The following is a 26,642-nucleotide window of genomic DNA, read 5'->3' on the forward strand; positions in this document are numbered from 1 at the left end:
ATTGTCCTGGATCACATAGAAACTGAATGAAGCAGCGCTGAAACTCAGGGAGGCGAGCTCCAGGATTCGAGTTCTTAACCCTGACGTTATGGCTCATTTCAGGTTGTGGTCCACAGATATTGATCACGGTGCAAACAGAGTTGCTCAAAATCAAACTAGCACCAATCCACCTCTTCTTTTAATGAAAATGTGTGTGCCTGTGTGTGTGTGTGGATGCCTGACCCCCCAGATCCAAGATCCTAGTTATACAATCATCTGCCAGCATAAATATATATGCAAGAAAGCCTTTAAAACTTAAAAGAAAAAATTTACAGTGCTTTATTTTTAAGGACTATCAAATGTTTGGAAGCTGGGCTGCTATTTGGGGCGAGGCGCTCTGTCTTTAGAACCTTTCAGAGACAGCTGGCTGGATGCTGTCGGTGATGGGATTCTGCTTTTCCTAAACTGTACGGCGATGCCTTGGATCACTCGGCAAATCCATCTTTTGCAACTACTTAATTTTCTGTGCACTTAAGATATGGATGTTTGAGTTTGCTTGAGATTTCATAGCTCTCATTTTTTGCTACACTGGCCATTGGTTCATACTAAACCAAACAACTGGGGCCCATTTGGCATTGGGTGTTTTAGATGTAAAAGGACATTTGAACTACATGACAAATGCTGAAAAACAAAGCCCATGGCACTGAGAACATAAAGAAACTGTTTATAATGTAAAGGTGGTTACATTTTCAGTCAATCTATCACTTTAATGAGCTCTTTGCATTTCTTGATTAATGCTCACAAAAGGGAGAGAAAAAAATTGATGTAATGGAAACAAAATGGTATATAGTCTTGGCAGCGCTAGGGCGGTTTCTGGGTGTTTTATTGGCATCCACTCCATATCACTGTCTTGCAATGTGTATGTCTACCTTTTCTCTGGCACAGCGTGCCTCTAGTTTACTGGAAATGTGATCCAGCAGAAAAGAGGAGACCCTACATTAGAGGCAAACAGGCCCTGTCCTCTTGTGGTGGCGGCAACAAGGGAGGGTCCAGAACAGGAATTAATGATCAATAATAATAATAAAGAAAATACTTGGATACTCCATGCCATATTGAAATTAAGAATCCAATGGGCATGAAGATTTTAAAAAGAGAATATTAAAGATGCTTTTAGTAAACATTAAAATTGGTATCTAGTAATTACTACATAATTAGTAGTAATTTGTACAGTTTAAAATAGTGAATAAAGGGAATGAGAAAAGTGCATAGGAAGACTTCTTCATGAAGTAACTAAAGGGGGAGAGAAGTTAGACAGGTGGTCTTCCTGGAGGAGGTGAAGGAGGGGCAGGAGCTGGGTTGAGAGGGAAGAGGGAACAGAGGGAAGAGTGGTTAAGGCGTGAGGGTCAGCAAGCGCCAGGCTCCTGTGCTGGGAGCCTGCTCGTCCTGCTCCTCTCGGCCTGGTGCGGGGAGCCCTTGGGCTTCCAGGGCTCTCCAGAGCCCCCTTTGCTCTGAGATTGAGCGGCCCTTATAAAATGGGGGGAAGTTGAAGCAGCAGAGAACTGGGAACCCTGAACACTCTTTTACGGCCCTGCTCTTCTGAAGTCTCTTAATCTGTGACCTTTGACAACTCGCCTCCATCCTGGAACCTGAGTTTACGCAGCTCCCGAAGAACGCGGCTCTCGAAATGACCTCTAGGACCCTGACAGCTCAGCAAAAGGAGCCTGTCCACCCGGTCAGCCAGCTGCCGTCAGCCCATAAAAACAGCACGAGGGTTCGAAGTTTCAGGTTTTTTCTTAGTCTATAATTTCTGTAAATTTTTTTCTAATTGCACAAAGAAAACATCCATTTTAGAAAATTTAGCAACTGCATATAAGCAAAAAAGAAGAAATGTGCATTACCTATCATTTTATCCCTGGGACATGAGATGTTGACACATTAGCTTTGTTTCTGTAGAATCGTACATATGAGTATGTGACCTGTGTGTTTCCACAAATACTTTATCATGACCATTGGATGTTTTTCTGCGTTTTTAGTGGATGCATACTAATCAGTTTCCTAACACTAAACATTCATGTCATTTTCAATTTAACACTATTATTTAATAACTACAAATGAAGAGCATGGTAACCAAATCTTTAATAGAGGGAAGTTATGGCTGTACACATATTTTTAGAAGCGAAATTGATTATGCCAATGGGTATGTAAAATTTTAAGTCATCTGATTCATATAGTCACAGTATGTCTTATTTTCAAGTTGTAAGATGTATTAGGAGGGGTAAAAAGCAATTGAGAAGTTGTGGGAAATTCAGTCTGACACCAAGGGAAGACATGAGACCAGGTGAATATTCATTTTCTTTCCAAATCTATAGTCTTAGTTGTGTTTTAGTTGTGACTAGCTTTGTGTTTTCCTCCCTCCCTCCCTTCCTTCTACTTCCCTCTGAGAGATAAAAATAGTCAGCTCTTTAAGCTTATCATAAGGAAAGAGACTGTCTGCTTGGAGACTCTTGCAAATATATTTATTTCATGTGTATGAGACTTGTTCTAAGTGCCGAATGTATCTTATGAAATTTAATGGGCGAATAGCTATAAAGAACTTTGTTTGGTTTAGTTCAGACCCAAAACACAAATTCTAAAAAAGATGAGGTGCTTTACTCAGCAGGTAGTTATCTTTCCTAGGCATTCCTCAAACACAGTCTCTGGAAAAAAGGGCTGTTCAAAATAATACCAGTGTCACTATTGTAAATCGAAGGAACGGAGGGGTGGGGTGTTGACCGCATCTTGTGCCCAGTCACTGGAAGTGAACAATATCCTTGAATGAATATACAGTCAGCCAGTCGCTTATTTCAGTGGAAAATAGGACATGAGCCTTTTTGCCAAGAAGGGAGATTTTTCTCAGTTACTGTATTATCTGGGGCATTTTGGTTGCAAGAGATAGAAATCCAACTCAAAAAGGCTTAAATATAAAAGGAGTCATTTACTGGGGTGCCTCTGGCTTTAGGCATCTTTGGCCCAGGATGTCAGAAATCTGTGCCGTTCTCTTCGCTTCTTGAGCCACTTGCCCCGTGGTCACCAGCAGCCCCATTCTTACACCCTTCTGGCTTTGCATCCACAGCATCTTTAATGTCTTTTCCAGTGTCCTGGGGAGAACACAGATCGGCCCCAGCTTAGGGGACAGGCCCATCTCTAAATGTGCCATGTAGCCAGGATAATGGGGACCGTCTTGCTGACTATGAAGTCAGACTGCCTGGCTTCATGTTACCATTCTGTGGCCAGGATGGGGACAGGGTTGTACCCCCCACCATCGCCACCCCAAACACTGTGGAATGGGTTCCTCAGGTGGAGAAGGAGTTGAGGGGAACAGATAACAACTGATAAACACCATCCTGGCTCTGTGACCTTGGACACAATAACTCTGCTCTGAGCCTCAGTTTCTTCATCTGTAAAATGGAGTAGTTGATTCCAGGATTTCCAAATCTCTTATATCTCTAACATGAATGATTTGTGAAGAGGCACTAGGAACCCAATAGTGTGGTTTAGGTTACTCAGAATTGTCTGTTTTGATGGTTTCTAAGCTCTGTCTTTAGACTCTGGGTCGGGGACAGTTGTCAGCTCCAGGCACATGCGTTATTTTGAATAAAGCAGGTAACACAGTTGAAACTGGCAGAGTTGTTCCCCTTTCTTCCCTGCCTAACAATGACCTCCATCACCCTGTTGGGGGCTTCCTCCACCTTGGGCTCCTAAGTGGAAGGTGGTCAGTTGGGTGGTGTCAGGAGAAGCAGCTTCCTTGGTAAATAATTGTTTTTTATTGAGTCAGTACTGGTCAGATGCCTGGCCTTCATGACTCAGGACTCCAAATTTGTGCAAAGCCACTGAAAACTATGAAAAAATATTGCAAGGTTAAAATGAGGTTTTCCCTTGGCCAGATTTCTCTTGCAGGCTTTTGCACGAATCTGCTTCCCAAACCACGCCTGTGCACGTGGATTTCCCCTGACAAGTTGGAAAGCAGTTGTGCCTTTACATGGAATTTTCTTTCCTTCAGCTGCTGAAGAATTTGTTGGAATCCGTACTGCAAAATGACTGCTGTGACCATTACTGTACTTGCTCAGGGGAGCTATTCAAATGCCTCATTTATTGGAGCTTAATAGATTAAAAGTCCAAATTGAGTCTCATGATATAAGCCTAATCAAGTTCTCATCTGCATAATTTTCCCATAAGCAGCAATGGGAAATTTGGATAATTTATGTTTTAGCAGTTGCCAATCATGTGTTAAATAGCATTGTTGCATTTACTTATCAAAATATTTTTATTGATCTTCACTTCCTCTGACATTTGGCTTTTGGATCTTTTTTCCTGGCATTAACAGGAAATTTAATTAATCTTATAGATGATGTAATATGAGATGTTTCTCTTGATTTTAACATGTCTTTACAGATCATTTTTAATGGTGATCTTTCCCTTTTACAACTTCGTATTGAATACCTGTCTCAGCAAACCTAGATGACTCGGCCTAATTTACTTCCTTAGTTCAACACAGCATATGGATTTCTAGCCACCACTTATATGCACACAACAGAAGTAATCCAGCCCACCATTCGCACCAGTTCCTTTATATTAAATCTATGGGGGTGGGGGAGGCGCTTACCTTCACTTTCCCATTTATTTGGGGCAGATGATTGATAAGAATGTTCATCTCGCTCTCTCCCTGGGGAGGCTTGGGGACTTAACTAGGGAAGGTTTAGAAAGTACTTTGCATTGTCCTCCACCGGACAAGTACTGTAATAAAGCATTTATTGTATGTACCATACCAAAGCTAGTTCGGCGTAACTGCAGGGGCCCCATTGTGATCTATTGTTTCAAAGTGAAAACAATATGAGAGTAAGACTAGCTTTGGCCTCAAGCTTGCCTGCCAGGGTGGAGAGAGACCCTCACACCCAGAGGGCAGGGAGCATGGGGCGCCCTTACCCACGGGCTCTGACATCAGGCTGCCTGGCTGCAGCTCCCAGGCCTGCTACTTAGCAGCTGGGTATGCCTGAGCAAGTTATTGGGCAGCTCTGAATTTTATTTTCCATATCTATAAAATGGGAATATTTTCCATCCCTACACTCATAGGGTTGTTATGAGGAATAAATGAGCTGGGCTCGTGAAGAATCTCTTACTACAACTCTGCCCCTTAATAAGAAGGAATATTGGTGTGGTGGTTTAGAGGAGAGCCTGAAGCCAATTTACCTGGGTTTAAATCTGAGATCTGCTAAGCCTTAGTGTGCGCCCTGGAGCAAATTGCTTATCTTCTCTGTGCTTCAGTTTCCTCATCTATACAGTGGTATTATCTACATAGGATGATTTTGAGAACTAAAGTTATTATATGAGCAGAATTTAGTACATAGTAATCATGCAATAAATGTTGGCTTTTTTTTTTTCCTTGACTCTCTATTTAAGCCCACCTTCTCTATTCTTAGTTATCTTAGTCTAGACCTAGAAGATTCTTGCCTTTTCAAGACATCGAGTCTTTCTCATTTTCTAGGGCACTCACAGCTGCATTACCCTGGACCCTTGTCTTTTTTTTTTGCTTGCAACCCCACGGTGCCTCATAGATGCTGTGCTTGTGTGCATGCGTGTAGCAGGTGCCCAAACAGTTAGTAACACAATGAAGCTTTGATGATCTCCTTGGCATTCCAGTGTCTCTTCTTTGCATTTCTTAGGAACAAGTCAAGTGTTTGTATTAAACTCTTGAATTCAAAGCCACCCTAAAACTTCCTTGTCTAATTTAACTGAAGGTCACTTAACCTTCCAGTAATTCCCCTGCCAGAGGCTGAGTGCCTCTAGCTCCTGGAATAACCCGAGTCATGAGAAGGGGAAGTGGGAGATTAGGTCTCAGATAGAAGGCTCCACAGAGTTCTGCAGCTGCTATAAGGAATTAAGAACCTTTTATACATGAAGACTGGCCAGCAGTTTTTCAACATACCTAAAGAAAATCCTAGCTATCCCCGTATCAGAAATCTTCCTTTCTTACATATTTTGGGCTGTGCTTTTATCACTGGATTTATTTGACGATTTGTACCAAAATATATCCACATTGCTCATTGCCTTTCCATTAATTTTCCAAGATTTTCTTTATGTGAAAATTTCTTATGAAAAAATGTACCAAAAGCTGCCCCAGTTCTTTATCTGTAGAGAAAAGGTGGTGATGGATGCTGTACCTATCCACAAATATTTATTGTATTGTATACCCAGTAAAATATCAACATCAGTAGTCAACATTTTTGAGTACTTGCTTTATACCAGGCATTGGACTAAATGTTTTGAATACACTCTGATGTTATCTTCACAACTACTTTATGTAGAAGATACTTTCAGTTTACAGATAAAGAATCAGGGGCCAGAGAAAGTCTGTGCTATGCTCACAGCTATGTGGCTAATAGTGGATGAGCCGGAGTTTGAACCCAAGACATCTGACTGTAAGTTTCCCCTCTGTTTCTTCTCTATGGGCCAGGCATTCTGTAGACAATCTGGGAAGTTTAAAGAGATAGAAGGCCCAGTCCTTGGCCTGAAGTTCTCATACAGCGAATGGAGTGACCATGTTTGGCAAGGGACCATCTTGGGCCCATTTATGCCTGATGCTGAAGGAATGGAACAGATAACAGAAGCTTGTCACATCTGCCCCTGAGGACCAGAATGGGAAGGGATTTTCAATTTAAGGAGATCAGGTCATTTCGGAAGTCATGTTTGGCCCAAAGCTTGCCCAAGAGGGAACAAAGACATACCTAAAGAATCTGGAGATCATCTCAATGAGAGCCTGGGCTGTAGATCATTGAACTTGAGTCTCTCCCTGATTGAGAGCTTTTCACTTCATCTCTCTAATGTCAGCATTTTTACTGATCTATTTTGGTAAAAATAAGTGGTTGTTTCTAAAATTAATTTCCCAAGTGTTCGTTTCACTAATGAAGGGAGCATTTCCCAGCTTCACTATTCTGTAGTTGTAGGTTAGCATCCCTGTAGTGTGTTCTGTGTGCCTGTGCTTTCATGGAGAGAGAATTAAAGTTCAACCAAATATGTGTCCACTGCAGCTAACAGTAGTGGGGTGGGGAGAACATTCAGAGACCTGGACACAAGTGAGACCTGTCCCTTTATCAGCCACTGCTGTGATGAACGGGGTAGATGACATCAAATGGCATCGGAGGTGGGATTGCCTCATCCCTTCAGATGGAAGGCGCCTGGATTCTCCTCTCCGAGCTCCCTTAAGGCATCTGGGCAGGCCCTGCCATTTCCAACCACAGTTTCCCATGTTAGGACCTCTGTGAAAGGAACAATGCTAATAAGTTCTGTTCGTCTTTAACACAACCCTGCACCGGGGCGGAAAAAGACAGCCTATCTCTTTAGCCTTTCTTTTTGCTTTTAAAAAATGTGTGACTAGAAAAGTATCAAAAGAGAAAGAGACGTAATAATTGCTGAAGTTTTCTTGCCAACAAAAGCACCCTGTTCCTGGGGTCCCGCGTAGGAGAGAAGGACCTTTAATGGAGAGACATCTGTGGACACCCACCATAGTTTGTCAGTTTGCAGATGCTAATGGCACCGGGCTTGGTGGCTGAAGGGGAAAATGGGGTATGTAAGCAAAATGAAAGAGGCCCTCGAAGCAAGCATGTCACTTCTAAATGAAGGTTTCATGCAAAGGAATCGAGTCTTTTCACGGCTGAAAATGGAATTTTTAAATAAGATGAAATAAAAGGACACTTTGGCTGGTTGCAGGTTCTGTAATGAAATACAGTTTTCCTAATACCGTGGGACCTGCATTTCTGCCTGTTTTATGGTGCAATTCCTTGACGTACAAACCAGTATTTTCTCAAGTCAGCATTTGATGATGGATGTCAAAATACAGCCCATGTATTATGCATATAGCATTACCGATTTAAGGTGTTTACTTGTCAAGTTGGAGAAATTCAAAAACGTCACATCCACTGAATCTGCGCAGCTGTCACTTGCAGTTTTTCACCCTTTTGAATGAAACTTCTGATGAAAACAGTTTAGTTTCCCCTTCACTATTCTAGGGAAAGAAAACAGCTAGCAGTCAACATGCCTGCTCTTGGTTGTGTGGTTGGCTGCAACACACACGTTCCGAAGTTTAGACAGATGGACACTACGCTGTCATTGACAATTACCCCCTGCACAGTATGTCAATATAAAGAAGAAAATTAAGTGCAATCAGGGAATGAAAAGTAAATACAATTTTTTTTCTTTCTGAAAGTATGGTACTCAATAGTATGAAATTTATACACAGAAGAGCAGAAAATAGGCAAACACTTTTATCTTTTTCTGGCATTTCGTGCATGATGCACCTCCGAAACAACAGGCAATTATTGAGCACCTGTCATATCCTTCCTGAGAAAGCTTCACTCACACCATTGTGCCAGAGTCAACCCCACCTTGTGACATTCCTGGAGAGTAAATGAGGAAACCGGTCACATGGTCTACTTGGAATTTTGTCCTTGGAAACTCAGCACGTGACTTTGCATCTACAAGTCCATAACTTATTGAAAAGCCCACGTAGCGGTACATGCAGGGCAAAGAGAGAAACCAAAGTGAATGAGTCTGCCTGTCCTCTAAGGTAGAGGAGCACCTTGGGCCTCGCAGCCAGCACAGCGCTGGTGGACCACTTGCCACGCGCTTTACTTGGTTAAATGAATTTTCACGGTATGGATGCATGAGGTAAATTAATGCCTCGTGTTTAGATGTCTCGATGCACATCCATAAAGAGGCAGCCATTTAGCCTAGCTGGATGGTTTCTCACCCTCACTAATCTTGAAGTTAAGGCTGGGTCAAGCTCATTCTAATATGTACTTGGGATTTGGGTCTGAGACCCAAAGAAGCCCAGACTGTAAACATCAACCAAATAGGCTGCTTTCCAATCCACTATGCCCACATCTATGTCATGAGATCGGTGCTAGGCATACTGGGAAGTTCAAGGTGTGAGCAAGTGGTATATGAATCAGGGTGGTTTTAGCTGCAAGTATTTTAAAAAAACCCCACACAATTAATTTTGGCTTAAGCAAAAGGGAAAATATGTAAATATATAATTTTGTATATATATACACATACATATATATACAAACATACATACATATATATGTATTACACATATACATATATATAAAAGACCATCCCACCTCAGGATTTTCTCCACAAGAAATTTTATATATATAAATATTGTTTATTTATAATCTCATGTAGGAAGAAATCCAGAGGTCAGTTGGTTTGGGCTCCAGGGCTGGTTCATCCAGGATCTCAAGGACTGTTTTTCCTGTCATTCCGTCTTCCCCTCATTCAGTTCAGCCGGTATCATTCAGCTGGCTTTGTTCTCAGCTGGTGCCAGTCCCATTATGAGTTGGCTGCCACAGTTCCAGGCACTGCAGGCACAAAAGCAATGTCCAGTGGATGAAAAGAGAATCCCTCTTCCTGTGTGATTGTTTTTAAGAGCAAGGAAACACCTCCCCAAACCCCCAAGCAGATTCTCTCCCACTTCCCCTTGGCCAGAACTGTGTCAAAATCCCAAGTAAGCCTGTCTGGCAGGAGAAGAAGCAATCAGTTGGTTTATAATAAGAGATAGGTTATACTGTAAAAACAACAACAACAAACCCCAAATCTCAGTGTCCTAAAGCAACAGGTGCTGTTTCGCTCACTCAGAATGCTTTGTGGGGCTGGGCTGCTGTCCGGGCTGCTCCCCAGCCTTCTGCTGCATAGTGACCCATTTTCCCACGGCTGCCGTGGTCTGGGAGGACAGGCAATGGGCCAAATACTTGTACCAGAAGTGATGCTATGCACGGTTCTGTTCACTTTTCATGGGACGGAACATTTCCTGTGTTGCATGGTCATCCCTGACTTCAAGGAGGCTCTCAGGTATGTGTGCCTGGATGGAGAGGGGAGCAGAAATCTGTGAGCAAGAGCAAAAATGTAGAGACTGGGTTTTAGGGAACTATCAAAGAATTATTTCTAATAGTCTCCTGCTTTCTTCTAAAAATCAACTCATCATAGTTTATCCTGGGAGTGCTCATGGTTGACCTGTAAATAATGCATAAGCTCTCTTTTTTGGGGGTGAGGTTGTGTATAGACCCTGAACTCTCATTATTTCCACATTTTCCACATCTCTGATTTTCCTCCCTTCTCTTTTTACTTCCCACCAGGGTTCACACCTCCAGGAATGGACAGATCCTCGCCAGACAACAGCCCAGTGCACGGGATGTTACGTCAGCCGTCCATCACGACGGGGGTCAACATCCCCATCATCACTGAACTAGGTAGGGGCGAAGAGCATCGGCTGCGGGCAGACTTCTGGGTTCTCTCTTCCACCCACGTCGAATATGAGGAGGTTGGCCTGTTTTATAGCTCCTTCAGCATAGCAGACTCTAGCGGGGTTTGTTTAGAAGAAGATTGAAGAAAGTATGCCTAGAAATATCAGATTGCCAAGGGGAAAACTGATCTATCTCTCCCCTGAGATGAATAGACAGTTTCCTTCATGCTGGTCACCGTTTTCAAAGGAATATGAGATGATGGATTTGAGACTGGGGCATAAATTAGGGAAGGGGGAGGAAGGAAGGAGAGACATAGTCCATGGACTCTTGGTGATTTCCATCGGAAACCCCTCTGGACAGCTCCTATAGTCAGAACCCTCCACTGAGGCACGAAGCTTCAGCTCTGAGCCAACTCCATGTAGAGAACTGAGGAGAAGCATTGGGCTAATGTGTCATAATGCTGCATTTAATCTATCCTAAGTGAACTTCTCAGACAAAGGCCATTTTCAGTGAATGCCACTCGGGTCCAAAAAGTGATGGGGTTTTGAGGGCCATGATTGTCGACCAGTGGGCTCCAACTTTTAACCTGGCCGGGACACTCCCTGCTGAGTGGCCTCTGCCCCCGCCCCCACCCCTGCCCAAGACAAATACCAACTACCTGTGGTCCAGGTCCTGGGTCCCTTTACTTTAGAATGTTTCCTTTATTCCCTCACTCTTTTCTTTTTCTGTACTTTCCTCCACTCCCTTTCCCCGACCCTTAAATGCTGTATCCAATTAGCTAAGCCTGGCAAGTTGCCTTTGGTATCAGTCAATCAGGAAAAAAACAGTGGGACGCACATTCTAATGATAACTGAACTGGGTAAGAAGCACTGTTTTCCTTCACGTCAGTATCTCCTTTTGTTCTGTTGTTGGTGTTCCCAACATTCATCAGCTTGTTTTTATTTCGCCGGCTGTAGCAGAAAGGCTGCCCCATGGCACTGCTTTGAATGCGTTTTATTTGTGGCTCTGGTTGGAATCGACTGGCTTGCTCTGGCCTTTCTTAATGATTTTCCCCCCCACACAGCATCAGTAAACCTTTGATCACACCCATCTGACCTGGCAGTTGTTTTCAAAGCATCTCTGCTCTAATTCATTTTCTTTGGCCTGGGCCTTTTCTCCCCCTTTTCCATGCCCCCCCCCCCCGCTCTCCCGCCTTCTCCCTTTTACTTCTCTGCCCAACACACTGTCAGTTTGACTGGCATGTCTTCACAGCTCTCAGAGCAAGTCAAAGGAGAAATATAAAAATTTTAAGATAAGAAACCTAAGACGGTGCCTTCCCTCCAGCTGTTTATTTTCCTTTATTCTGACTTTATTTGCCTTTTTTTCGTACTAGGCCCTTTCTCAGAAGCTCTGGTCCTAAAGCCATAAAAGCAGCCAGCTCCTGGGGGACCTTTTTTTTCCCCAAAGCAGATTTCAGAAAGGGTGCTGAGAAAGAGGGTAGCAGCCACGGAGGCACAGCCCTTACCCACACCCTGCTAGCCAGAGCCTTCTCTGGGAGCTTCAGAGCAGACTCATCAGGAAGACGAAGGGCTTGGTCGTGACTGCATTTGTCAGGCCCTTCCACAGTTCCCCATAACTTGGTTAATAACTCCACGAAAGGCGCCCATCAGCAGCAGGTCTCAGAACTGGGGATTGATCTTCTAAATAGAGACAGCGAAAGTGCTGCTTGGCGGAGGGGTGGATGGAGAGGTGGGGAGCACCTGCCTTCAAATGACTCACAAATGAAGCTAACACACCATTTTCTTGGCCCCCAAATATATTTCAAAATAAAAGAGCAGCTTTTAACACAGTAATCTTGCTTGCAAGGTGTCTAGAAACTAAGGAATAAATTGTCCACCACTCAGCACTGCATTATTGTAGGCGTAGCTATTTATCAGGACAAATCCGCTCAGGTCAAGGAGTATCCCACTATTTTTTGCTTCCAGCAGTAGAAGAGGTGTCTTTTTCATGTTTAGAGAAGTTGGCTGTAAGCCTAGGTTTGGGGACTGCTCTCCTCAGAACCTCAGTGTTGTCAGATACCCGGAGAGCCCATGCAGCCCAGACCTCTGGCTGGAAAATCCATGCAAACGTCTCCATCTCAGAACCTGCAGAAGCGTTTCAAAATGCTCACTGCCAGGAATTTCTTTTTCTATTTGGAATTCATTTGCTGCCAGCTAGCTAGGATGTCTTGATTTATGATTAGTGGAAGAGAAAAGAAACAGCTTGGTGCCCCAAATCTGAGGTGACAATGCAGGCAATCCGTGAGCATCATTGTCTCCGGGACCCTTTGTCCCTCATCAGGTGTCTTCCATTAGCTCAGAGACTCTCCCATGCTCCCATGACTCCCATCACCCTCACCTTCTGCTTTAAGCCTGAATTTTCTAGTGGTCAGACCACCTTTGCCAATCATACCATCATCCTCTGACCCCTTCGCTTCCCCGTGTCCCCACAAACATTTACTATTTACCTACAACGCATTCCGAATGTGTTCTGCATCACACCACTCCAGCAAAATGCCTTTGAAAACCACAGAGGATGCCAAGGTCAACCAAGTTTTTTAAACTGTGTAGTATATTCCAGTCTTCACTCATTTGGAGAGTCCCAGCTGATGTGTGTGGGTCAAAGTCCCCTAGAAGTCTCATAGGAAGGAAAATTATAAAGCTGTTCAACCTGCCTGTTTCCCAGTTGCATTTGAGCGCATACCTATCGGGGTGATTGTTTTAATCACCCCTTAGCACCCGCATAATGACTGTTCTGTGACATAGGGTTAGAGTGATCCTGGCTGCTCTCCCTCTTGAGACTGGGTAACCCAGACAGTACACAGGATTTTCAGTTGAACCTGGCTAGCGCCCTAGAGTTTTTTCCCAATGACTCAAACCCCCAGCTCATTGAAAATCTAGTCACCTCTCCCTACTTTGGCTATTTCCCCTCTGACTTATGTACCAGCCCTTCCTCATCAACGTTGAAAGAGGTAACGGATGCTTCCCCTTTTGGGGTGTAGATGCTCACGCCCTCTGCTTGTTGTCTTAGTTCACATTTTCTACTTCACAGAGCAAGAAGACTAAACCTGGCCCACATCACGCTTTGGGATAAATGGAGGGAGGGGGAGAGCTGCCCGTTGACCCTGGTAGGATCCCCGAGGAAGGCCTATGGGCTTCTGAGAGGGTGGAAGGAAGCTGGGGATTTTCATAACGTTGGTGTGGACAGAAGGTTTAATGTCAGAAAGGCGGTCCCCAGAGCAGCTAACAGTTAACAAGTTGCTGGGCCAGGTTTACCGAGCACAGTCTCAGAGGAGCATCCTGACAACCTCAAGAGAGTTTCTGTCATCTCCCCATCTCACAGGGAGAAACTAAGGTGCACAATGATGCAATGTTCTGCCCAGGGGAGTGGGTGCAGAGCCTGGATCCAAAGCCTTGTTATTAGACCCTGCATCTTGCACTTTCGCCCACGAGCCTGTGGTTCAAGTGCTGCTGAGATAGTGGGGACCCAAGTGTGATAAACTTTGGGAGAACAAGCAGAGGTTTCTCTCCATTAGAATCTTTCTCTAGGGAAAGTGCCATTTAAAATTAATCCCATGCCTACCTGTTTATCCTATTATCATTTATTCTACCTCATTCAATAAATAAAAGTTAGGGAGAAAAAAAGAAAAGTTATCCAAAAAGTTACTCTTGGGGGAAAATTAAAACAATAACTCTAAGAAAGAGAATTTGCTGCTGATACATTTAGAAAGGAATCAGGAAAAGGAAACCTCATCTATTCTTTTCCTAAAAGCACAATAATTATTCCAGAAATCACGAGTGCTCATCTCTTCCCCTGTTACACATTTCTTCCCCCTGTTACTTGCTCTGCAAAACTGATCATTTCTGAAGGCAAGACGGGAATGGAAATTAATTTGTCATTTAATTTTTAATAAGTGAAAGACATCTCAGTGACACAGCCGATCCGCCTGCAGTGAGTGCCGGAGGAGTCCTTGAGGAATCCTCAGGCGGAAATAAAGCGCAGCATCCAGTGTTGCATCTGCGTAAGGGAAGCATAGACACGAGCGAGCTGTGTAGAAGAGGAAAGGGAGATCGTGGGCATCCCCGCACCTCGGGATGCCGAGCAGACTGGGTCAGCAAGCAGCTGGAGACCGCCCGGGAAACATCCCGCGTGGGGGCCGTCTGTACTAAGCAGGGCCTGTGGGGCATGCGCCCAGGGTCAGGGCTGGGGACACCAGCCACCACCCAGGCTGATCCCTGGGCAGGGTGTGGCTGTGCCTGCAGGTGAATTCCTTGCTCTTTGCCTCTGCTGTGCTCCCAGTCAGTTGCTCTTCACTCTCAATAAGCTGCTTCCCTTTCCTTGTGGCTAAACTTACCATCCCAGCATGGCTAACCGTGGCTACCCATCCCTGAGATATGTCCATCTCTCAAAGGACTTGGCTACCAAAAAACACTGCAGGGTGTTTTTCGGTCATGATTCTAAAGCTATACCAAAGGACTGACCGGCGCTGTCTACTAGGCCTCCCGCAGCTGCCATGGGCAAGGCTGCCTGAGCTCATTGCTCTCCGGCCTCGGAAACCTGACCAGTCACGGAGGAGCAGTCCCTTGAGTTCCCCTGGCCCGCCCCGCCCGCGACCCGCCCGCGGCTTCTCCCACGCTTTCCTTCCTTTCCAGCGACCTCAGTGTTTCTAAACCACTAGCCTGCTCTTCCTCTGCCCCGCTGCCTGTGTGTGGGCTTTTGAGCTGATCCTTATTTTACGCTTTTTCTAGTGAACGATACTAATGTTCAGTTTTTGGACCAAGACGATGACGATGACCCCGACACAGAACTGTACCTCACGCAGCCATTTGCATGCGGGACAGCATTTGCCGTCAGCGTCCTGGACTCGCTCATGAGCGCGGTGAGTGGGTGCGGGATGCGGGAGTGGAGACCTCTGATCTCCCACATGCGAGGCGTGGGACGGGAGCTGGAGAGGCCGTGGACCTCATAACCACGCAAAGCTCCCAGTCTGGGAGGGGATCCTAACGGTTATTAAATTATCATGCAAATAAACATTGGGTTATAAATTCTTGAAGGTTCAAGGAAGGCTGTGAGTAAATCTAGGTGAGCACTTTACCTGGTCTCGGGATGGGAGAGAGATTCCATAAAGAAATAATACACATTTTCTGTCAAAATCTGAGCAATAAAGAGGAGAGATTCTGTGGGAAACAGTATCCCCTGAAGAGGAAAGCAAATGCAAAGGCCCTGGGGTAGTGGAACCTGACAGTATCCAGGTACCCAGAGAAAGCTTGTGTGGCTGGACCACAGAGACAGAGGGAAAGCGGGGAGGAGGCAAGGCTGGTCTTTCTTCTATTTTTATCCTTACCTGAGGACATGCTTAGAGAGAGAGAGAAACATCAATGTGAGAGAGAAACATCTGCCGGTTGCCTTCTGTTCGTGCCCCAACTGGGGATCGAACCTGCAACCCAGGCATGTGCCCTGATCAGAACTGAACCGGCAACTTTCCAGTGCACAAGACGATGCCCAACCAACTGAGCCACCCAGCCGGGCGGTCTTTTTTTCTGTTTTAAAGAATGATGAGAAGGCACGGAAGGGTTTTGAGCTGGAAAGTGTTGTGACCAGGTTTGCATCCTACAGGGCCTGCCTCGCCAGGTATGGAGGAAGGTTCGGGAGGCAGGATGGCGGCAGGAAATCTGAGTCAGAGGCTCCCAGAGCTCAGACGAGGATGGAGCTGCAGAGTTGGGGAGGCGGGTGGATTTCAGGGGTGTTTGTTGGTAAAATCGATAGGACTTGGGGATTGATTAAACATGAGCTGGAGGTAGAGAACAAAGTGTCAGGGGTGACTCCAAGGGTGACTCCTAGGTGACTGCCGGTCTCTGAGACGTAAGTTCTGGGTGAGGGCCGGGCATCAGGGCCAGGCCCGGCCTTTCTTTGCGGCGGGGAAGGACTAGCGTGGTGGCAGCAAAGAACAGAGGGTGGGCTGGCCAATGGATCAAATGCATCTTTTGTTCTTTTATAACTTGATGTGCACTGTTTTTTTCACTTGTGAGACCAAAAACAAAGAACAGCGACAACGTAGGTCCCAGTTTAACGGAGCCATCCTGAACTACAAAGGCAAAAGCAGACGTTAGAATGGATCATAACCTGGGAGTGGGACGTGTTCCCGCCGAGTGTCTATTTATTATATAGACAAGGCGCTTCATTTTGGAATTTTCAAATTCACAGTTTTTGAAAATACAGACATAGGCTGGATAAACACCGACCTTTGGAGAATCCAGGAAAAGGAGCTTTATTGAATACATTAAAATCATAAACACAGCTCAGAGAGCTTTTATATACGTACATTTCTTAAATAGCTTAAGAAAGCTGTTCTCCTGAACGTGTTGAACAACTGATATGCTAATTACGCATTAGTCTCATCTATTCATTAAAGAATATCCCAGAAGGACCTCTATTTGAAGAAAGAAAAAACATAAAGCTCTTTAAGACTAATTTAGGTTATTCTGTATTCCTGAATGTGGTCCAACTGCAAGTATATCTTAGTTAAAAATCGGAATTATGGATTTAAAAGTAATTATGAAACAACATTCATCTGAATTAGAGCCGACTGGGCTCCCTGCCATCCCATTGCTTTCTGAGCCAAGAAGGAAAGGAAGTGGTCCCTGGGGCAGGGCTCTCTTGGTTTCCCAGGGCTGTGATCTTCCTGATGGCCAGAGGATACTGAGCCGAAGCTTTCTAGCTGCTAGTGATGTGGGGCTCAGTTTGGGCAAACTCCCTAAGCAGGATGGAAGGACTGACAGAAGCTAGGTCCTCATAGTCTCCAAACTCAGTTTCTGACAGATTTCTAGAATTCATCTTTACAATTTTCATTTTACTTCTGATCTTAATTAGAGAAATTACAGAAGGCTGGTCTCACTAAGAGATAATGAAACTGCTTATAATATATACTTTTCAGAATTGAAAATGCATTATTAAATTTTTTTGAATTCAAATTTATAAAATTATTTATGTTTTGACATATCGGACATTCAGTATATTCCAGGCAGGACCAGCTACATAATTTTCAAGGCCACTATTTTCATAAATTATTAAGAATTTCAAAATGGTGGCAGCAGGGCATTAAACCAAGTGAGGGGCCCTTCTGAGTATGAGCCCTGGGTGACTGCACAGGCCACACACCCACGAAGCCAGCCCTGGTTCCAAGGAATGCAACTGCTTTTAAGCACCAGAGAACTTCAGCTCTATACAGCCAAGGGGATACATGGTGGCCATGGGTGGGCCAGGCACATCTGGATCTGAGTTGTACAGCTGTCTGTCTACTTGATCACTGGTGAGTCAGTTCTTGGAAACTCAGGTGAGAAATCAAAGTGAATTGGTTTGAATTTTTTTAATAGCCTTCTCTGATCTCCTTTGAAATGTAAACTAAAGTGTTTGGGATTGGATAGCTAAGGCCTGTGTGGATACAGTAATTTGTGGGCAGCATTTCTTCTGAATTCCACAGGTACTAGACAGGAATCTAGTACCTGTCATTGTAATTATCAGCATCCTTTATTGAGGGCCCAGAACTGTGCGAGGTACTTCAGCTATAGTATCTGATCTTGTGGTAATAATATGAATAAACTTAATCCAAGTATTGAAGCAAGACTTATTTAACTGATCCACTGACAGTAACTTATCACATAATTAACCACAATGCCTATGCCAGGTCTTGTTATCATTGCCTAGGATGAACAAATTTCACAGTGAGGTCTTGAATTGGGTCTGGTTCAACAGACCAATTGGATTTACACCTTCTGATAAAATCTTACCTGTGATTTCTTTGCATCCCATTCCAACCTTAATGTATTAAAAAAAAAAGTAGGAAATAGTCAAGGGCCAAGGCAATAATTAGGAGGAACTAAAAGGGCATGCAGAAATATCAGTGGAGAAAGTGAGACTCTTCAAAGCCGCAGGAGCCAGAGGTAAGCCTCCATCTCAGGCATTTGCTTACAAGCAGCATCACGACATCCACACACGTCTCTTTAGATGTTGATCTTCTTTTTCTAGCACTCCTCCCAGAATTGCCATTTAATCATGTGTCTAAACACTCCCTGAATATTGTCCTTTATAACTCCACTCCTGCTGCTTACTGCTTCATTTGCTAAAAGAATAATGTTTTGATTCATCACAGGCAATCTTGGAACAGATAGGGATGTTGCAGACATGGCCTCATGGCTTTCTCCTGCAAATCAACAGCAGAAACACGTGACAAGGGGGGATAATTATCTTGTGGGTTCCTGCCTCTAAGAAGATCACAACTAAAAACTGTTTTTCAGAACGCCAGCTTGCTGCTCACACACACACACACACACAGATGAAAGGAAGCCCCTTTGTAGTTAGAGATGAGATGGGCACATGAGCATTCAGATTTCTTTTCCACACAGCTTCCACTTCCCCCCACCCTCACCCTCAATTTGAGTTCCACTGGAACCCTTCCTAGAAAGAAAAGTCATGAACTCAAGAGCCAAACTGCTTGGATGCCAATCACAGCAATGCCATTTACTGTCTCTATTACTTTAACCTCTCTGTGCCTCAGTTTTCTTATCTTTAAAATGGGGTGATGGTGGTACCTACATCATAGGACTATTGAGATGACTAAATGAGTTAAGGCTGTAAAGTGATTAGTGCAGAACTTGGCCCATGACAAGCTCTTTACGTGCTTGTTGTTATGAAGCAGTATATTTGTGGGGCACTTACTAAATGCCAGGCACTGTTTTCCCTGCTGGGGATTTAGCAGTGAAGGAGGAAGATGAAGACCTGCCCTCATATTTGCTGAACTTCCATTCTAGCGGGCGGTGACTGTGTAAGTCACAGTAACTGTGCAGGCAGCTGGGCACTGTCTGACAGGGACGGCTGATCTGAAGCACGTGCGACAGTTTGAATGGCTGTGGAGGCCTGTTTTAGACAAAGCGACCAGAGTCATGCTATCTCAGGCAGCGGCTTTGAAGCTGACACTGAAAATCAAGAGCGGTGAGGGGGACTAGCTTTCCCAGGCAAAAGGAAGAGCAGGGGCTGGAAAGCGGTGATGGGCTGGGGTCTGTTGGTCTGAGGCAGCTGGACAGAGACCGTCGTGGTTGGAAGGCGGTGGACATGGGACAGGGATACCCAAGAAGTAGTCCGACAGGCAAGGCGATCGCCACACTATGTGCTCTGAGGACAAAAGACCAGGTCTGGTCAATTTTTAAGTCTGGGCTTAGGCACTGCAGTGTTGGTTAGAGGATGCACCTTCTTTTGGATGCTACCAGCATCCTTATGATGCCACTGGAGAACGTGACACACATGATTGACTCTTAATTGTACTTGCATTGAGGGCCGAACCCCTGAACTATGTTATGGAGAAGACCGAGTTCTTGGTGAGCCCAAGCTAACCCAGTGCCGCTTGAAGTAAGGTCCATAAACAAATTACCCCTCCATCTGGAGCAGCAGAGCGGGGCGGGTGTCAGATGGCAAACCGGAGTATGTTCTGTTGGACCCAGGACATGCCACTGCTGTCGCATGGGGCCAGGCGGGCCCAGAGTTGGGAAAAAAATCAAACCGTTTTCGTCCCTCATGAAAGAAAAATACTAAAAATAAAATCCACACCATGAAAACTAGGAAATATAAAAAATGGCAGCTATGACATGGAAAATGACAATTTTAGAGCAATTATAAACGAAAGGCAAAGTGCCATTAAAGTTAAGGCAATGTTATTAAAAGATGTGTTAATTTTCAGTTAAATTTTCTATAAAAGACCAATTAGTTTAAAAGGCTTGACAGCATTAACTGTGAAACATAAGCTCTGGTAATTATACTGTAAAAAAATAAAAAGAGGAAGTTGCTCGGCGCGTTGGAGACATAGGCGCAGGGGCGTCCGCAGAACCGGCTAGATGGCACTGCGGGCTCAGACTTCTCTGTCGCGAGCAGTCGCCCTCTCCCCCGCCTTTCTGGGTTTCTTCATTGACTGCTCCTCTGTCTACAGGATCCGAGAATCATCAACATTTAGGGCCAAGGGGGCCACACTTGTGACGTGGGCCAGCCCTCTGTTATCAGAGGTGGGAGCACAAAGGCACAGAGAAGGGAATTTCCTAAATCGGTTGGATTGCTGGTTGGTGGCTCTTTTGACGAGCTACCGTTTCTTGAGTATTCATGGTGCATTAGAAGTTACACAGCCTATCTCATTTAACACTATCCTATAAGCTGGGTTTGGGTTGTTTTTTGGGGTTTTTTGGTCTGTGTTTTAAAATTTTTATTTATTATTAGTATTTTATCCCTGTTATATGGAAGAGGAATCTGAGGCACAGAAAAAAGAAAAACAAAATTTAGGGACTCCCATGTTCTTAGCCTCCACAGCTCTTCTGATTCCGGGCGCTGAGCAAGGCCCTAACTCAGTTTTCGTTAGCTCCCCAATGTCCATGTGACACAGGAAATGCCATAGCAAAGGCCTCTGCCCGAAGCATCCCTGGAGACAAGTCCTGCCGCGGTTGGAGGTTCTGTGCAAGGGTCCCAAGGCATCTAGCACAGGTGTCGTGACCATGGCCATGGAAGGCCCAGAGAAGGCGACCAGTACAAAAGCCCAGGAGGCAAAGGATCACACGGACACATTACAGTCCTCCCTTTAGAATTGTTTTTTTTCAATTCTAGAATTTCTATTCACCCAGAAAAGAATGGTGCCTTCTGGGCGAGGTGACTCGTGGAGAGGTGGTTTCGCTGCCACATCCTCCGCAGGAAGAGGGAGTCTTTGACAATTGGCATTTGAGGTCCTAGCCCCAGGTTCCCTGCGTGATGCTGAAGCAGCCACTTGCTGTGCAGAAAGCCGTGGACTTGGTGCTCAGTTGCAGACCACTGTACGACCTGTGAGTGACCCCATAAAAAACGTGACTTCCAGTATGACCGACTGGACACCCTTTCTCAGGGAAAGCGCTGTCTTTCCACCACGTTACTCAGATCCCAGAGACCTTGGTGCACGCTCAGAGCAACCCACACACAGTGCTCCAAGGCCTTCTCTGCAGATGCGTGAGCACCGAGGCATCGAGACGGGAGCCGGAGTGCTCCCTCTCAGAAAGGCATCTTTATTCCACAGCGCTGCTCCTTGATGCCTGCTGGAGAAGTCAAGGACAGAGATCTGGAAGAGACACAGGGCCAGCTCAGAGACACAGAGGGCAGCGGATTGTGTCCAGAGTTGTCTTCCAGAGTGATCCAGACACCGAAGAAACCCTCTGACTTACCATTAAAATGTACTCGTTGATGACAATTTTGAAAGTGACACTCTGAATAGCGCACAATTTCAGACCCAACCAAAACCCAAGGATTAGTAGGTGCTCAATAAATGTCAGCGACTGATTGATCAAAAAGATCACGCTGTTTCAGTGTAACTGATTTCAACCCAGAAGGGAAACACGTTAAGGTCAAATCCCAAAGACCCTTCAGAACAATAACCTTTCATGTTGACCTTCTAGACTTACCATCGCCAAGCAGAACTTACAGTGTCCTTTGTTTAAACAGCACTGACCATGTTTTTATTAGAGAAGTTATTCATACTCAGTGTGGAAAATTTGGAAAGCAGGAAAACATATAAAGAAAAAATTTAAATGAACCATATCCCAATACCTACACATAAGCATGGTTAATATTTGGGTATATTTCCTTCCAGATGAGTAGATAAATGTGGAATCATCTAGTTTCATATCTTGTGGGTTTTTTTCCATTTATTTTAACAGTATTTTATCCAAAGCATTTAACCATGCCTTATTCTTGGGTATCGGAATTTGCAAAGCCTCCATTAGACATGAGACACCAACATACGAATGTTCTAGGATCTGTGTGACCATTATCGCTGTGGGGTATTGCGCTTGTTAATGTTTTGTTGTGACAATAATTAACTCTGCGATAAACCCGCTTGTACGTAAATCTTCGAACAAGAAGCAACCTATTATCTTGGGGTAAACGTACTGGGTTTTGGACATTTTTCAAGCTCTTGATACGTATCGCAGATCGTCTTCCAGAAACAATTGATCACATGCATGAGGTCATTCCTGGACTCTCCATTCTATTCCGGTGGTCTCTGTGTCTGTCTTTATGTCCATACCACATGCTCTTGATTTAGTGACTTTGTAGTGTGTTTCAAAATTAGGAAGTGTGAGGCCTCCAACTTCTTTTTTTCTCTCAAGATTGTCTTGGATTTGTGGTCACCTGCAGTTTCATATGAGTTTTAGAATCACCCTTTTCTGCAAAAATGGTCTTTGAGTTTTTGATAGATATTGCATTGAATATGTAGCTTGTTTGGGGGAGTATTGCCATCTTAGTTATATTAAGTCCCTCAATTGATGAACATGGTATATTTTTCCATCTACTTAGATCTTCTTTAATTTTTTTCATTGATATTTTGTAGTTTTCTGAGTACCAGTCTTGTACCTCCTTGGTTACTACCTATTACTAAGTATTTTATTAATTGTAATGCATTTCTAAATGGGACTGTTTTCTTTTCTTTTAATATATTTTTATTGATTTTAGAGAGACAGGAAGGGAGAGGGAGAGAAAAATGTTGATGGCTGCCTCCTACGTGCCCCCTCCTGGGGATCGAGCCTGGAACCTGGGCATGAGCCCTGCCCAGGAACCGAACCTGTGACCTTCTGGTGCATGGGGTGATGCTCAGCCAACAGCCACCCCGGCCAGGGCACATTGCAGGCTTGATCCCAGATTTTACATGAAATACTGCATAAGTTATATGAAGTAAACTTTCTTATCATCTAATCTTTGGCTTGTTATAGTCTTTACTTTTTAAAAAATAATTATGATTTCAAAACAAATTGTTCTTTTCCTTCTTCCAATTTTGACTGATTTAACCAGTCAAAAGAATGCTTTTCCTTTACATCTGAAACACTGGTTCCCTTTTTAAAAATACTTGCATGGGCTGTTTGTTCCCCCTCGCTGTCATTTGAGTTGGGGGGTCTGTGGTTCAGCATATGAGGTCACGGGTGTGCCGTTGTTCACCATGTGTCTTTCACGCCCCCATCGGTCTTGCCCTGGAAGGGGATTGCAGTGCAAAGGCTCTTGCCAAAGTTCTGTGTCCAGCACTCACTCCTGTAATGTGCTGCAGGGCCAAGGAGCGTCTCCTGCTTCTAATGAGAGACTAGGTGACAGTGAGGAAAGAGACTTTACCTTGGAAAACTTTGGAAATGTTTGTATACATCCCTGAGCCAACCTCAGTTAGTGTGTGGCTCTGGTGGCCTGTCCCACTGCTGCAGCCACGTCCTAGGATGCAGTCCCCCCGATCCTCACTATGCCATTCCTGGGTCTAAACTGGGTCTTAGAATGGAGGCCAACTGAGAAGTGCAGATTCAAGAATGAAATGAATGGCCTTGCTTTCTCCCCACAAAAAAATGTAAAAGATTTTTTAAAAGGGAAGGTTGGTAATGAGCTGACTGTTCCTGTCATCATTAAAAGTCCTAAGTCTCTGATATCCGGCCAAAGTATTTATCAGTGCTTGCTGTACACACTTGTCTAAGTGCCTCACATGTGTTAGGTATACAGTCCTTATGACCACTCTGTTATTACATCTTGCAGGTCATGAAATGAGCACAAAGGTGATAACTTTCTAAGGTCACACAGCTACTGAGTGGTGAGGTCAGCGTTGAACCCACAGCCCAGCTCTCCTCCTTTAACCACTTCCTATTTATCTGTCTGTCCATCTATCCATCCATCTGTCCATCTATCTAGGATTCATTCGCCTTGGGGTCTGACTGGTCCTGAATAACACCCCTACTTTCCTTTACTCTTGGAATCATGTACCACTTGGGTATTTTTGTATTTCAATGAGGAAAATGAAGTCAGTCCCACTAGCTCTCATGTGAACTCGGAAGCCCTCATGGAATTCTTTGCATATAAGCTTGATTTTAATCACTGTTTATTTTACCAATGAGAAAATCAAAGCCCAGAATGATTAGGCAAGCTCTCCAAGACATAGACCTAGCGATGGCCAAGCAGGGTGAGAACCCATCCTTACCTGGTTTGTCCCCTCTGTGTTTAGCTGTAAACTAAGAAACTGCTGAAGTTAAATGCACCTGTCCTTCCTAACGTGCACCCGAAGGTCTGTGCAGCCTCCAGAGCCACTGGCAGTATTTGCTTGGATTGTATTTAGCCTGTTTGATTTCTTCTTACCTGGGAGAAGGCAGTGCAAACCCTTAACTGAGGTGTTGTTTTTTTTTCGAATTAGGCTGGGTGACAAATGTCTTCTTGAGCTTTTATTTGACATCCTATTAATTTCTTTAAAATTCCCATTGTTTTACTCTTGACAGACCTGTTATGTGTCAGATGTGAGACAAATATAGATGCAGAGGAAGCTTCCTAATAAGCTGTATTTGCCTCAGACTCCTGAGGTTATGTAAAAACAAAACCGAAGTGCACACCCCAGGACAAGCACCTCACCATAAACTCTGGCCTATTTAATCGACCTCTGGGTTAGATTGTATTAAAGTATTTGATAAGTTTTCAAGAGTGTGGTCTTAATACCCTTAGTATCTCCTTCCAACACAGAAGTTTTTTTTGTTTTTAATTGTTGAGAGAGAGAGAGAAAGGGAGACATCGATTTGTGGTTTCACCCACCTATGCATTCTTTGGTTGCTTCTTGTATGTGCCCTCACGGGAGATCGAACCTGCAACCTTGGCATATCAGGACAACGCTCTAATCAACTGAGCTCCCAGGCCAGTGCCAACCAATACAAAGTTTTGTCATTGTTGGGGGAGCAGTTTCTAGGCACATGGGTGACAGAGCCTCAGGGGCAGCTCTGCTTGGGTTAGCAACCTGGGCAGGCTGCATTTTGTGACACAGGTAAGCAACGTGTTCAGCCCTGGTAACATCAATTATGGTAAACACCAACCATTTAGACTTTAGCCCTTTAATAAAAATCCTCTGAATTGGTTTTTAAAAGTCAGGTTCTTTTGACAGAACCAAGTAGGAGAAAAAATAATGGAATAATTGGAGGCTGCTGTCTTTTCACTTCCCACATAAAATTGTTTGAAGAGACAGGCCAGAAGTCTAAACAGGAATACTAGGAAAAGTTGTAATTTGGATGCTGGTTGTCGTGACTTTAGGGTGTGTGCTTAAAGGACTCTCCCCCCCCCTCTGTCTCTTCCAGACATACTTTAATGACAATATACTTACCTTGATCCGGACCCTGGTGACGGGAGGAGCCACGCCTGAGCTCGAGGCTCTGATTGCGGAGGAGAATGCCCTTCGAGGGGGCTACAGCACCCCCCAGACACTGGCCAACAGGGACCGCTGCCGCGTGGCCCAGTTAGCGCTGCTGGATGGGCCCTTTGCGGACTTGGGGGTGAGTGCCCGTGCAGAAGTCACCTGAGCCTGCTGTTTGGTAATAATAGTTTGGTCCGAATGAACAGGGTGCCAGACAGTGACAAGCTAAGAATTTGTCTTTTCTACCATCTAAAGTAAATAACTCTAAAAAGTAATGTTTACAGTTTCCTTTATATCAGGCAATGTGCTTTACATGTAATCATTCATTTTGGCCTTCATGGCAACCCTTAGATGTAGGTTCTGTTATCAGACACTCTAAGGAAACTGAGGCTCAGACAGACTGAAGACTGGCCCCATCAGGAATTTGCAGCAGGAACCCTGGCTTCAGAGCCCATGGCTTACTTCACTCCCCTTAGGGATCTTCTACCAAGAGACAGAAGACAGCAGGTGATGCCAGCTTGCAGTTAAGCCTGGGAACACTTTCCACAGGGTCTTAGCATAGCTCAGGGCTACTTAACCCCATCTGCACATTAATAGCCCATGAAGAGCTTTTGCAAACCATTGGTGGCCATGCCCAGCCCCCAGGTTTCTGAGTTTTTGTGTCTGGATAGGACCCAGGCACTGATGGTTTTCAAAGCACCACCACTACTACTGGCCAAAGAAATAGCATCTCATGTGGGCCCCTAGGTCTCTAATTCCAGACCCAGGTCTTCTCATTAACGAGGCTGGACTCAGTCTCTCTCCTCCATGCCCTTCCTGCCTCAGAGGCGACCAGCGCCTCCCAGTGCGTCCCATGCACCAGCCGGGTTCAAGCACTTTGGCAGAAGCATGTGGTCTTGACCCTTACTCCCAGCCCTGCTCCAGGGATGCATTCAAGGAGTGGAGCCACAAGTCTTGGGAACCAGTAAACCCACTGCACAAACAATAGTCTCGCTCAAGGAAAGGCTCACTTTCTCCATTGCTTCTGAAACCCTGATACTGACCTGCACCATATTTTAGTTTGGTTACGGAAAGGGACCTATGTTAGACTGGGCTTTTTTGAAAGGCAGCCTCCATAGCTCATGGCTCTTTTAACTATCATCTACTTACTGAAATATTTTAAAAGGACCAAGACTTTA

General features: G+C 44.6%; 1 protein-coding gene across 5 annotated transcripts in view; it reads left to right on the top strand.

Moving 5' to 3' along the window:
* The window catches only part of KCNMA1 (potassium calcium-activated channel subfamily M alpha 1), a 661,836-nt gene that overhangs the window by 618,153 nt on the left and 17,041 nt on the right, over nt 1-26,642 (top strand). For all 5 annotated transcript variants that reach the window (XM_087824300.1, XM_087824299.1, XM_087824298.1 and 2 more), the window contains 3 exons: nt 10,152-10,265; nt 15,026-15,156; nt 25,409-25,603. In XM_087824300.1, the coding sequence (XP_087680426.1) occupies nt 10,152-10,265; nt 15,026-15,156; nt 25,409-25,603 (440 nt within the window). The remainder of the gene's footprint in view (nt 1-10,151; nt 10,266-15,025; nt 15,157-25,408; nt 25,604-26,642) is intronic.

The sequence above is a fragment of the Miniopterus natalensis genome, chromosome 14, assembly GCF_054644295.1.
Source record: "Miniopterus natalensis isolate mMinNat1 chromosome 14, mMinNat1.hap1, whole genome shotgun sequence".
In the NCBI taxonomy this organism is placed as follows: domain Eukaryota; kingdom Metazoa; phylum Chordata; class Mammalia; order Chiroptera; family Miniopteridae; genus Miniopterus; species Miniopterus natalensis.